The sequence below is a fragment of the Pempheris klunzingeri genome, chromosome 19 (assembly GCF_042242105.1).
Source record: "Pempheris klunzingeri isolate RE-2024b chromosome 19, fPemKlu1.hap1, whole genome shotgun sequence".
Lineage (NCBI taxonomy): Eukaryota > Metazoa > Chordata > Actinopteri > Acropomatiformes > Pempheridae > Pempheris > Pempheris klunzingeri.
This window is the reverse complement of record NC_092030.1, coordinates 7,327,958-7,341,629: the sequence shown is the minus strand read 5'-3', so window position 1 is coordinate 7,341,629 and position 13,672 is coordinate 7,327,958. Positions and strand designations below refer to the sequence as shown.

Below are 13,672 nucleotides of genomic sequence, written 5' to 3'. Positions count from 1 at the left end.
CTAACAAGATGTCTTTGCACATTTAATCCCTCTTGCAATTCAGTCTCATCATTTGGTGATGCAACTTTCGAATAAATTAGGAGACTTTAGTATGAAGACCCATTGCATCAAACCAATGTGGCAGAATCATCACGAGACTGTACACAAGTCTGAACTAATACTAAATTATTAATTGTGCAGCCCTACAATTTCAATGTTTCCAAGGATTTCAAAACTGTGCGACATCTTTACAAGCCCTGGAGCCTATTTCACAAAAGCAATTTTTAAGCCAAGCCTGTTTCAGAAATTGTTTGAATTTGATGTAAATGTGATTTGAGTCTTACATTCAGTTACATGCAAATGTACAGGTCGCAGTTTGGTTGATGATTATATCAATGTGTCAAAATGAATGAGAGAAGAAATGATTTTATGTTGCAAATTTCTGCTCTTGGTACGTAATGAATCAATAAAATGCCAAAAATTATAAACTGGTTTAATCACTGTGACTCACCTGGTCTGCAACGCAAGCCATCAGCAGCCAGCTCCTGTCCCTCCGGACACACACAGGTGTATTTGGGCGAGTGTTTGTTAATTTGCGGTGCAGGCAGACACATGTAGCTACAGCCTCCGTTTTCACCTCTCTCTGTGCACCAGTTAGTACCTGCACACAGGAGTCAACAGTTCTGATTAACCTACTACATCACATATGATCACGTCAGTGCTGAAAGGGGCTGACATCTCACATAGACAGCTCATTTAAACTGAGTTGCAGGGTTCAGGGTTATAGCTAAAACGATAATCATGAGTACTCCTTGTACTTGAATTAGTCATTTTTCGGATTGACTTACTCTTCATTAACAGATGCTGTAAAAGTGTCTAAACATCAGCTCTGAACTTAAGGTCGTTGTGACGTCACTAAGCCTACAGGACCTCTGATGAGATGATTTTCCAACTCTGCACTGTGTCAGTCCATTCCTACTGCTACTCCCGTTTTCCCTCCCTCCACCCCCTCCGAGCAGGTTCTTACCCGACAGCTGTATCAGCTCATGATACACTATGATGTCCTGGGGGTCATTCAGATTGCTGGCCAGTGTCACCACGTCAGAGCCGGTGAACTTGTTTGCGCCGTATATAGCTTCATTTTCACCATCTGTCCAGAAGACTCTATCCTGGAGAGAAGATAAAGAATATAGCAATCAGATACAGGAATTTCAGAGGCCATATCATTAGCATTTATATGGTGTAAATACAATTATCCTGCATCACTACAATCAATTGTTTCTTGAGCAATAAATGCTTCCTGCAGAAATTGATCTTTGTACTGATTCACTCACTCAGCCTTTTCCCCAAAAGGCTAACTCACCTACCAAAACAAAAGAAAAAGATTACTAAAACACCCCTTGTAAAGTGAGCAGAAATTCAGCAATATTGTGTTGTTTTTTTAATTAAATACAGAAAAAACAAAACCCTTTCAAAAACATGAGATATTTCACTATTTTCTTGAGACATGTTTTTTCCCCTTATGGATGGGTGTTGAGACTTGTAGAATATAAATACTGGGTGGAAACAGGATTGGACAGATTCTACATTGCAAATTCCACCATCTGTGTCCGAAGACCATCTGTGTGGTGTTCATCAAGTGCACTTTGCAGGGAACACCTGTCAACCAAATTCACATCTCTCCTTGGATTTTCTAGTGATTTAGGAGGCCTTCTGTTTTGACCTGTTCAGCTTTGGTGGTTTTTTCACTGCTCATGACAACATGTTCACCCTGTTCTTCACATGTTTAACCCCAATAAACTGAACTTCCTGAGGAGCACAACATATTTCCCTTGAGAGAAATAGGAGGCCACAAGTGATGAAAGCACTGAACAGGAAGTGCGTCATGATCTGGTCATTAGCTGGATCGCACTTCAATCAGCTGGAATATAGAAGAACAGCGTAAACTGTAACCAATTGTTACTTTAACTATAAGCAGTGTTACAGCATGATGCTTAATTATATAATGCACCACTGTACAGTGTTCAGACATGAACTGTACCTTAAACATAGATCCTGCATTTCAATAAATGTGTTATCTGAGTGACAGCAAGTTAGCACTTGTGAGTGGGTGTGGATGGGAGAGACGGCGAGAGAGCCACATGTCCATGGGATATTCAGAAAGCCTATATGAGACACTGGATGAGTATGGAATGCAGATATAATTAGAACGCAATACTGCACACACTATAGGTTTTAGATACAGGATGTGATCCACTGGCTTTCTGAGAGTTAAAGGCAGTCTGCAACTTATTTTAGAAGTGCTTGTTGAGCTAACAGCACAAAGCGCAGCCTCTGAGCCAAGTGAGCACCAGCAATAACATGCAATAGAATATTCTTTGATAGCTGTGTCAATAGTTTCACACGCAAATCTATTTTTATACTGCAATGTAGAAAGCTTTGCTCTCAAACCTATTCTGTTTGACTGTATAATGAAGACAAAAGAAACCCCACAAGAGAAAATATTGGATAACTGGGTAAATACATAGAACACCACAAAGTTCGATGCATAGTCTATGAGTAGAGGAGCAACCACCAAAATCCTGCTAAAGAACCAATTCTCACTCATAACTCATGGACCAACACCATTACATATCTGCCATCTTTTGCATCTTTGACATTTCAAAGATACAGACGACCAACACTAAATTTTGACTTTATTTTGATGGAGAGCAGTGGGCAACAGGGACTGTTAACTTGCGAGTGAGGCGAACTTAAGGTGAGGTGTGATGTTAGGATACAACCATAAACACTACACTGTTTGCTCACAATCCCTAAACAACATGTGCCCGATTTAATCTCCATACTGTCAACACTCACAGAGCCAAACTGGTTCTGTAGAACTTCTTCAAAGCTGTCAAGACCAAATTGGTAATATAAAATCAGCTTAACATTCATAACATTTGTGCCACCTTTGCTGTCAGAGAGAATGCAAAGTATGTGTGAAAGACAGAATATAACAGCAGCACCTCAAAAACAGTGAGAGCAAAGGGATGGGCCAGGTAGTCCGGGGACTGGAGTACTTTTTTCCTGTTGTCTCCATTCAGGTCGACGCTACACAGCATATGCAGCTTGGAGTCGACCCAGTACAACCTGCCTTTGATCAGATCTGGGGGGAAGAAACAGATGAAGAAACAGGAGGGGGTAAAAACAGGTGAGAAATGGAAGAGGGAGAGTGAGGGAAATAACAGAAATGGAAAAAAGGAGAGTGGAAAGACAAAGGGCAGAAGGAGTTGGGAGGGAAAGAATAATTACATGTGTTAAGAACATAATTACATATGTTACAAACATTGATTTAGAGTGTGTTGACAGAAGACAGAACAAAGGGATGAAAGAATAAAGACGACGAATAGAGAAAGAAGATGCGCCATGGTGGGCAGAGACAAGGAGCAAAGAGGGGAAGAAAAAAAAAAAGAAATCACACAAAAAAAAAAAAAATCAATACAACATTTCATTAACAAGGACAAATCGATGTGTTTTCCCACTGAGTGGGGAACACAAGTGCAGGAAGACAAAGAGTACGAACAAAGGAGAACATTTGATTATATGATCAGGGCAGGTGTCAGATTAAAAAACAGAAATCAACTGTGTTTAGAGTGTTCAATGTATGCCAAGGAATAGGTAAGGTGAGGGGGGTCTGAAATTAGGAGTCACCTTTCCTACTTTGGAGCTTATGAAATGTACAGGACCGAGATAATGAATTAAGTGGAAGTACTGATAAGACTTGAGATGGCAGTTAAAAACTGAACAACATATGGGTGGCAGGTGAAATCCAAAAAAAACCAAAGAGGAGTTGAACTGTCACCTGAAGTGAAAATGATTGAGGGTTAAGCACTGTGAGTAAGCACTGAAAGAAGTTGCAGGGGCAGATGAAATGTAAATCTTTTAACTCTTCAAGTCAGTTGAGATAAAAAGGACTGTAAATGCAAGTTGAAATAGTAAATAGTGCAGGGACACACAGCAATTAGCTGAAGTTGCAACTGAAGGGAGGAAATGAATAAAATATTACACATTTTCCTTTTACCTGGTACATAAAATTCAGATTTGGACTTTATTTTCTGATATTTGTTTTTTAATCTTGCAAGTGCAAAACCACTTCTCAAACTCAACATGAAATTCCCCTTTTTGTAAACCTTCTTTCAAGCCTCCTGCTGTTTGTGCTTCAGTGATTACCTCGATTTTCCAGAATGCTTTTTAACCACCTCTACAAGAATCTATGTTTACAGACAGGAGTGAGTCTGGCCATGAGTCATTGTGGCTTCATCACATCCTGGTAATTTTCCTAAGCTGTGGTGAATTTATACACAATTTTGTATTTACTGGTAATTTCTCCTTTAGAGGGAAGTGAAACCAAAACCTGACATTTTGCATTGATGATGCAAAATATTTTCTTCAATTCATTCTCATTTGAGAGAAAGAAAAAAAACTACACCACATAACTTGAACACAGAGAAGGAGAGAACCTCAACAGCAGCTCTTTAACCCTCTTTTTATTTGATATATCGGCAGTGAAGAAAAATATGCAGAGATGATACAGACATACTGTAGATGAATCACTGTTTTTTCAGGCAGTGTGTGTGGGTGTGTGTGTACCTACCAAGGGTGATTCCATTAGGCCACTGGATATCTGACGCTACCAGAACTTGTCTGTCCACTCCGTTCATGCCAGATTTCTCAATCTTGGCGGGCTCACCCCAGTCAGACCAGTACAGAAACCTACACAACAGACACACACACACTAAATCTGTAAATCTCCATTTCCAGTTTGAAATAAAAGATTATCTTCACAAATCAAATCTGCCACTCACCCAGAGAGCGGATCCACAGCGATGGATGCCGGTTCTTTGAGGCTTCTGTTGAAGAGAACTTTCTGCTTGGTTCCGTTGAAGTTGGCAACAGAAATGGTTTTAGTGCCAAGATCAGACCAGTACAGGTTCTTATAGATCCAGTCCACGGCGATTCCCACAGGAGTCTGGACATTTTCTATCACTGTCTTGTGGGAGCCAACTTCCCCTCGTTTATCCAGCACAGTGCTGCAAGTGGGGGAAAAAAAGATGCAGCTTTGAAAATCTGGGGATTTTTTTTTGCGCTTTATTGTTTTTCTTTACATGGTTCTGTGTGTGTAACCTACCTATAAATGGCCTTCTGCCCCAGGTCAGCCCAGAAGATCATCTGCTGGTCAAAGTCTGCATCCAGAGCCACTGTGTTCCTCTGCTGCTCTACAATCTGAGTGTACTCCTTCCTCTCCAGCCCCAGACGCCGGATGTCACGGCGGTTAGTGAAAATCAGGCAGGGCTCCTTCCCTGAGGACAGGAAAGGCTTGGTTAAATAAGAGATGAAAACAGAAGGTCTATCTGACATCTCATCTCTTCAAAATGTACCTCAGGTTGTTCAGTTGCCGATTGCTGAGAACTTTCACATTCAGACTTGATAGTAAATGTTGAAAACATGTTGTCAAAGTGTGAGGGCTCTTTGTTTTCTATTAAGGTCCAAATTATTGTCATTTTTGAGGAGGATTATGAAGACTAGTATCACATGAAAGAAGAGGAATTATATTACTAATGAACGTTAAGATCTGATGACAAATAGTTTGCAAAACACACTACAAGGCTAAAGGACACAGTGACAGGCTTTGTTTGTGCAGTAAAAACGACTTCATTGTGTTCTTTGTTGACACTGCAACAGCATGTGATCATGACTGGAGGATGACATCTACATCTCCAGTGACTCAACTTTGGGAGCTTGTGATCTCTGACACTGCATTGCCAGACAGTCCGTGAATGCACAGTCAAAATATTCTGTGATGACCAAATTAACCAACATTTCCTAGGAAATGGAGCTCACTGCAGTTTTCTTTATCATATAATTCTATTTTGAGTTGTCTTGAGCAGAGGTAAAAAAAAAAGATTAAAAAACTGGGGTCATACTTCACCACTGAGCATCTTTAAGGCTGAGAGCTACTGTTATGTCAGGGAGTTGGACTGTATTCCCAGATGTTGACTCACCAACAGCCTTGCAGACGCCGGTGGTCGGATCCATCTGGTAGCCATTGTGGCACTCACACTTGTACCCTCCCTTCAGATTGATGCAGATCTGACTGCAGATGCCGGGGTTCAGACACTCATTGATGTCTGCACAGAGAGAGCGAGATGAGGAAAAGAGGGTGGATGAGGAAGAGAAAAAAAAGAGGGAGAGCATACAGCTGGTATCTGACATGTTTAATCAATCAAGTCTGCTGAATGCTTCAATTTGGATAATCAGGCGTGTGCACACGGCTCTGCTAAAAACAAACAGTTAAAAACCTGTCTAGAAAATTACTTCTGAAACATTCCCGTCATTCCTATTGCATGAGATTGTAAACTGATGTGAGCTTGGGACAGACAAAATGAAAATTAAATCCAAATACAATTGCTGTTGATGTCTTGCCAGAATACTCTATATCAACACACTGCTCAGATCAGAATTAAATGTAAATATACAAATGTTTTCAGTTCAGTTTAGAGGTTAGTTTACACTTCAGAGTAGATTAACCGCCTCTGTGCAACCTGTGGGGTTCATTCCAGATGGGATTATACACATTTCCCAATATCCATAGCAGCGTTTGAGGCCAATAACGGCTCAATAACAAAAGTGTGACGGCTCAGAGCCTCCTGAACATAGGTGGAAAAAAGCATTACGAGACAGCCAAACACATTTTACACTGAACCCTTCAGAGGCCAGAAGTGCAGCATAACATGTATAAGCCGTAAATGAAAAGGCTCCTAGTCACAACACCATGATGTCTGACATCTTCAGCCTGACCGTCTCACTAGTCTTGATGTTTTGGTGTCAGATCATGCAGGAAAATAAGCTGCCAAGGACTTTCTGGTTTTGGATTCATTTTAAAGTGCTGTTTGGCGCTGACAGTTCTGTCTTATCTTTCTTTCTAAAATTGAGGTTTTTTGCTGCCAAGAAACAAAATGTCAGAGAATGACAATGAGTGACTGTTCTTCAGATCCCTTTCATATAAGGAATTTTATTTTTCTAAATCACTATTCTTCTTGGGTTTGGGGAGGATGTCCCAAAATGAAGCTTGAAAACTGTCTCCATCCACTGGTGGGGTTGATGTCAAGTTATGATGCAACATAGAAAAATTATCCAGTGCTTTGACAAAACACAATTTAAAGAAGTGATTCGCCAGTGCAAATATTTGTAGCAGTCGACAGCCATCTAATGTGGCTCTTATGTACAGGCCACATACCTCCACAGGTCTTGTGATCTATGAGCTGAAGTCCAGGCGTGCAGTCACACTCGAAGCCAATCACCATGTCTTTGCAGATGTGAGAGCAGCCGCCGTTGTTTAGGAGACACTCGTTTAGATCTGAAGCACATGAAGGAAAACAGGACTTTGTAGAAATATCGAAGAGGTCAGTTATTATGCAAGTGAAACACACCAACTGTAGATCCCATTTTACACTCTAATACTGTCACACTCATGGTTATTAAAAGCTATGAAATGTAACATTTGAGATGTTTAGTTTCATCTGGGCATCGACAGATTAGACGGGAAGCAACAAAGATCCCAGTCTGGTTCAAACTGATTCTGTGGTTATGGTCCACTATGCACACTTTTTTTTGCTGGAATAATATAAAAAAGGTTACATGTTCTGATGTTGTGCCTGATTGAATCTGAGGTTAAACAGTTAAAGATGGTTGGCAGGTGTTTTCTGCAATTCTGATTTTATTCAGATACAAAGACTGAAAAGATTGAAGAGCATTTCCGTTGCATTTGGCATGTTTACTTCACTTTGTTAGTATTCACTGAAAATGTCATCAACCCACAAAGTGGCATAATTGTGAAGATATTACTCTGTGGAGTCAGGACCGCACTGGCAACAAGGACAAGTGCAACCTGATTATTTTGCATTTCCCAAAAGCGTGCAGAGCCTGACGTGCTAGTTGAGTCTTATGTTGACGGTCTCTCTTATTGACAGCCTCCAGATGTCTGAGCTCCTCACCCTGTCGCTGAGAACGAGTCCAGACAGCCAGTGAAAGGAAACTCATTTTGGCCACTTGAATCAGCTCCCTCATCTTTTAGTTATTACAAAACGCACACAACCGTAGGGAAGAGTTGGAAAACTGCATTTCTCTATATTTTGTTAACTAAATCTAAAACAAAGAGCTGGAATCTGCATTTGGTCAGCAGATACTGGATCTCAAGCAGCATGAGCATGCCAATACAAAAAAAAAAAAAAAATACAGATAGATATAAATACAAAGTTTAGTTTTCAAGTCGGAGTCCTCCAATGCTCAAAGAACAAGTAGAGACCATGACAATGTAGCAGAGAGTTCAATTTATTGAAAAATATACAAAGATACTGTTTCACTCAATCTAGTCACCATGTTCGTTCTTTGATCGGAACTGAAAAAAACAAATTCTGCTTGCTCAGGGCGAGTAAAATGCCACATTGGGCAAGTAAATCTAGCAACTGAAAATAAAACCTACAATTTTTTTCACACCACATCTGATTAATAACTATTAATGATTCTGATCTTTTTTCTTCCATCATAGTAGATGAAATGATTCTGCTAATGTTCCATGTTCCTTGTGCAGCTCACAGTGCCACACTCAGCTGTGTGCCTCTGTCTGAGATGCTGGAATAAATTAGTCCTGCTGCCGCTTTTAGTTGTCACAGATTCAGACTTTACCGCTGACAGTTTGTTCAAGGTTGCACGCTGCAAACGTCAGCCCCTTTCAGGTGACTGAGGGGAAAGTGCTTGGGAGCCGACTTCTCACTTTCATCGGTACATGCTGCCCTGTTGATGTTTTATTGGTGTCTAAAGAGAGCTCTCAGGAGTAACTTTCGTGTATGAACTACGGGAGCGCTGGTGGTGGTTCTGTATCGTAATTACCAAAGTTAAAGTGCAAATTGATTTTCAAACCATAAATTAAAAAACAACAACCCTGTATTCTTTCATTTTCTTGTGTTTTTTTGTGGGAGTAGATACTGATTCACACTCCAAAAACTGTTTTATTTACTTAAAGAAAGATTAAACATGAAAATTTACTTTAGTCATTTGATAACTGCTAATAAATAAAACTATTTATATAGGGGCAAGTTATAGTTGACTTCCACTAGATTCTGGCCGACTTGCCTTACTTGGCAAGTGAAAAAAAAAAAAAGACCTTAAGGTTGAACCCTGGATCATATCTATCCATCTATATATATATATATATATATATATATATATATATATATATATATATATATATATATATATATATATATATATATATATATATATATATATATATATCTATATCTATATATATAAAATGAGAGAACAACAATGACTGAAGCATGGAAAAAGATAACTAAATTTTCTGAAGGTTACAACAGTCAGCAATTAGTAGGAAGTGTACAGGCCTCTGCTCTGAATAACTTCAGCACATCTGCGGCCACAGGACAGCACTAGTCTCTCACACTGCTCTGGTGTGATTTTGGTCCACTCTTCTTCCAGTCTCCTCCACAGTTCGGTGACTGTAGTGGGTTTCTTGGCCATAACTTTGTCGCCAAGGATTTTCCAGAGGGTTGAGATCAGGACTCTGGGCAGGCCATGTCATTATTTCAATGTTTTCAGTTTCAAGGAACTGCTTTACCCGTTTTGCTGTGTGACATGGAGCGTTGTCCTGCATGAACACTGCGGGCTGATTGGGTGATGAACGCTGGGAAGGAACCATATGTTGTTGAAGAAGGTTCTGATAAACATTTGCATTCACTCTGCCATGTAGCTGTATAAGAGGCCCAACTCCTGCTGCAGAAAACATGCCCCAAACCATGACACTTCCTCCTCCACCTTTCACTGACTTCTTTACACACTTTGGGTTCAGTCTTTCTCCAGTTTGTCGCCAAACATAATATTTCCCATCGGACCCAAATAAATTAAACTTGCTTTCATCACTGAAGTGAACTTTGCACCAGTTCTCCTCTGTCCACACAACATGCTCCTCAGCAAAGCTTAGTCTAGCCTTTTGATTCTTTCTGCTAATGAGAGGTTTGGTCACTGCAGAGTGGGCTTTCAGTCCCAATGCTCTTAAACGTCGAGACACTGTATGACGAGACAGATCCTTACCCTGTTCAGCGCTGAACTGGCGAGCAATTCCAGCTGCAGTGTGGAAACGATTGCCCATTGAGATCCTCCGCAGCATCCTGTCATCTCTTGTTTTTGTCTTCCGTGGACGACCAGCCTTCTTGGGGGACTTGAATGAGTTTGTGATGTTGTAAAGATTCAATATTCTTGAAATCACAGATTTGGAACGACCAACTTGTCTTGCTATGGCTGATAGGGTCATCCCTTTGGCCGGAGGCTTTCAGTCACTTTAGAACGGCCCACCATCTTGCAGAGTCAGTGAGACTGGAAGTTAGGCTGCCAGTTAAATAGGGGTTGACAGATAATCAAGGAAATTAGCACCAGGTGTCAGATTAACACCAATAACTGGGAGGTATCTGAAAGTGTTCTCTCATTTTGAGCAGTGTGTTTTCTGCAAAATAATGTTTTTTGTTGAAATGCCTTAGTTATTTTGTGAAAAAGTGTTCTAGTAGCATGGTATCGACACAACAAAAAGTCCTTCAACTGTTGAGCAGTGAAGATGACATTATTTCAGAAAAAATCAGTTGTTTATAAATTGTTCTCTAATTTAGGGTTCTTTGATCCATGAAAGAGAATTATTTAGAAATACTGAACTACAGACACTTAAAGCTGAAAAAGGCTGGATTTGTGTGAAAATCCACATATTATCAGCCTTAATCAATGTCAGAGATGAATACCATATCATGGACACTTCCCCTACACACAGAAAAAGACATCTAAACTTACTGAAAGGACTCAGCGACCTGTCCAGAGGAATCTAAACGTTGGAGATACTTTCTTCTTTGTGCTTGTTTGATGAGGTTTAAATCATCAATATATAGAATCAGCATTCTGGAAAGTCACGTTAAATTATTTCTACTTCAAACTGTTCCATGTCATTGACATTTAGAGCTGCCAGCTGGGGAAGCGCTACAAGACCTTTTAACGAGTGACATTTGAAGAATGCATCCGACAAACACACTGTGGGTTGATCACAGCTTAAGCTACAAGAACATTCATATTTAGACAGATTGTAGTGCAAATATAAATATAAAATAACTCAGTATGCACTATATTCAATACCGCATCCCACTTCTGCAGATTGCAGCTTGTGACATTGGTGAAAGGTTTTGATGCATGAATATTGGCTCAGTTTCCACATATGAAGTGTCAATTGAATATTCTTTAACATCTGTAACATTGATAAAATGGGTTAGAAATAACTGAATTTTCTCAAGTTCAGATTTGGGGACCTGCTCCGTTTCACGGACAAGGCAGAAATCTCTAGAATCTTGAAAAGGAGTCAACGACAAATGTGGAGTGCTTCTGGCTTTAGTTAAGCATTAACTAGGTTAGATCCTTTTACTCACTGCATTCTTTGATGGGCTCGTCGCTCCAGTCGGGACAGTCTCGAGCCTTGTTGCACACTTTGCTCATCTCGATACACTCCCCGCTGCGACACTTGAACTTCTCTGGCCCATTACACTGAGTCACTGTGGAGAAATGTACAACATTTTACACGTTAACAGCAGTGGCTGCTTACACAATACTGTCATTTGAAAATCCACTAATACAAGTCTATGTGAATGTCAGTAAGTCAGAAAGCAGACAATCAACAGGCCTGAATATGTGACAAAATATATAGCTCTTCTCAGCACTTTGAGGATCATCTCATAGTTCAGTTTGCTTCAAGTTACTAAGAAAAAGTTGATGCATTTTCAAACCAGATCATGACAACAACCTCTCTTTCAGCTGCTTCAAACTTGTAACTCTTTTAAGTCTCTTTTCAAAGCCATGTTTTATTCTACCGGAGCAAAAACAAACACACAGAAACAATATAACTGAGATTTTTTTTCCCAGTGAGCACATGAACAAAATAAAACATTAGGACACCCTGAAGTGTTTTTTAAAGTGGATTAGATTGTTGATCACGTCCAATGAGAAATCAGTCTGCTTTTGTACCTGAGCATGACCTGAGGTGGAATGTGATGTTTTTTTCTTTGTAAAAACACATCTGCAAGATGCGTAAAAGATCATTTACATGCCCACAGTAGATACACTGACAAGACACTCAGCTTCTGAACCTCAGGACAGCCTGGGGTGGAACGAACATCCAAACACACACGCAAAAAAAATGCTTCTTTGTCTGACGATGTCTCCAGGACAATTCAAAACAGTCATCAGTAGAACTGTGCACACACAGAGCCTATACCGTTTTTGCAGTTGACTTCGTCCGATCCATCGGCACAGTCTCTGAGGCCGTTACACTGTCTGCTGCCCAAGATACAGTTCCCATCATCACATTTGAACTGATCTGGTCCACAAGTGCGCACAGCTGCCAAGGACAGGTAAACACACACACACACCAGAGTTACACATGAAAACAGTGCTGAAACAATACATCAATTAGTTGATAGTAATACAATACATATTTTATTCTGTCAACTATTAATCAATGAACTCATTTGTTGCTTGAAAAAGCCAAATATTCTCTTGCTCCAGCTCTTCTTGTGAGGTTTTGCTACTTTTCTCTTTTTTACAGTATGCTGAATATGTTTTGGGTTTTGGACAGTTGGTTGGCCCTAAATTGAAGACATCCCTTATGTATTCTCCTCTGTATCCTAATCATTGCATGCATTAATTTAGACATAACTGGACAGGTGGATAAGTAATTAATGTCCACTGAATGGAATTAGAGTGCAGCACATAATTGATCACTGCTCAAATATATATTTTTTTAATATATTAAGTGGAATAATTTTCGCAGAAGAAACATTTCTGACATAGTTTCTGAATAAAACCTTTCAACTCAACCTCCAATGCTGATGTTCTCCTTAAGGACAAAATCGAGGTTTTTACATGTTTCATCTGCTTTATAATGAATATTGTACACTTATAATACACAATATTGGAAATCAAGTAAGCATTTATGTATGTCAGTTCAATGCATCTTTGATTTCAGTCCCACATACATTCCAAACTCATCTCAGACAAACATATTCATCACTGGCTTACTCATATCTCTTGGCAACCTTCCTTATTATCTCTAAACAGAAACAGTGTCCAATGGGTCTGCTGTGGCATTAAAATGAAAGTGGTTATGATGTTAAAACGCTCGATTTTTAATGTGTTGAGGACAGCTGGTCTGTACATACGACAGTTGGCTTCGTCACTGCCATCCTTGCAGTCAGGGTCTCCATCACACCTCCACTTCTTGTGAATACATTCTCCTGAGCGGCACTGCATCTCACTGGATGAACACTTGGCTGGCGGCGTTGGGTGACGGCCGCAACGAGACGGAGACTCATCTGACTGGTCCTGTGGGGAGACAGATATGAGATGTTTCAGAGGGGGGATTTGATCATGTCTCCCCTGAAAAGCTACAATAATCCTCAATCTAAGGTTTCTTCAATGCTTTTGATGAGGAAACTGATGTCATCTGAAATTTCTAAGATGATATGATTTTATCAAAATGCTGGTTTCGCCTCACTGTATTTTAGCCAACATTCAGTTTGTGAGAGCTTTTCCATTTTCTTTTCACTTG

General features: G+C 40.0%; 1 protein-coding gene across 3 annotated transcripts in view; it reads right to left on the bottom strand.

Annotated features, from left to right (window-relative positions):
- Window positions 1–13,672, bottom strand: part of vldlr (very low density lipoprotein receptor) — a 97,186-nt gene that overhangs the window by 58,935 nt on the left and 24,579 nt on the right. For all 3 annotated transcript variants that reach the window (XR_011585673.1, XM_070850016.1, XM_070850017.1), the window contains exons 6-16: window positions 13,284–13,446; window positions 12,341–12,463; window positions 11,499–11,621; window positions 7,259–7,378; window positions 6,024–6,149; window positions 5,150–5,321; window positions 4,827–5,051; window positions 4,616–4,734; window positions 2,988–3,127; window positions 1,007–1,148; window positions 491–640 (exon numbers count right to left, since the gene is read on the bottom strand). Coding sequence is in view for 2 of the 3 variants with exons in the window: in XM_070850016.1 (XP_070706117.1) it covers window positions 491–640; window positions 1,007–1,148; window positions 2,988–3,127; window positions 4,616–4,734; window positions 4,827–5,051; window positions 5,150–5,321; window positions 6,024–6,149; window positions 7,259–7,378; window positions 11,499–11,621; window positions 12,341–12,463; window positions 13,284–13,446 (1,603 nt within the window). In the remaining variant the exon portion in view is untranslated. The remainder of the gene's footprint in view (window positions 1–490; window positions 641–1,006; window positions 1,149–2,987; window positions 3,128–4,615; window positions 4,735–4,826; window positions 5,052–5,149; window positions 5,322–6,023; window positions 6,150–7,258; window positions 7,379–11,498; window positions 11,622–12,340; window positions 12,464–13,283; window positions 13,447–13,672) is intronic.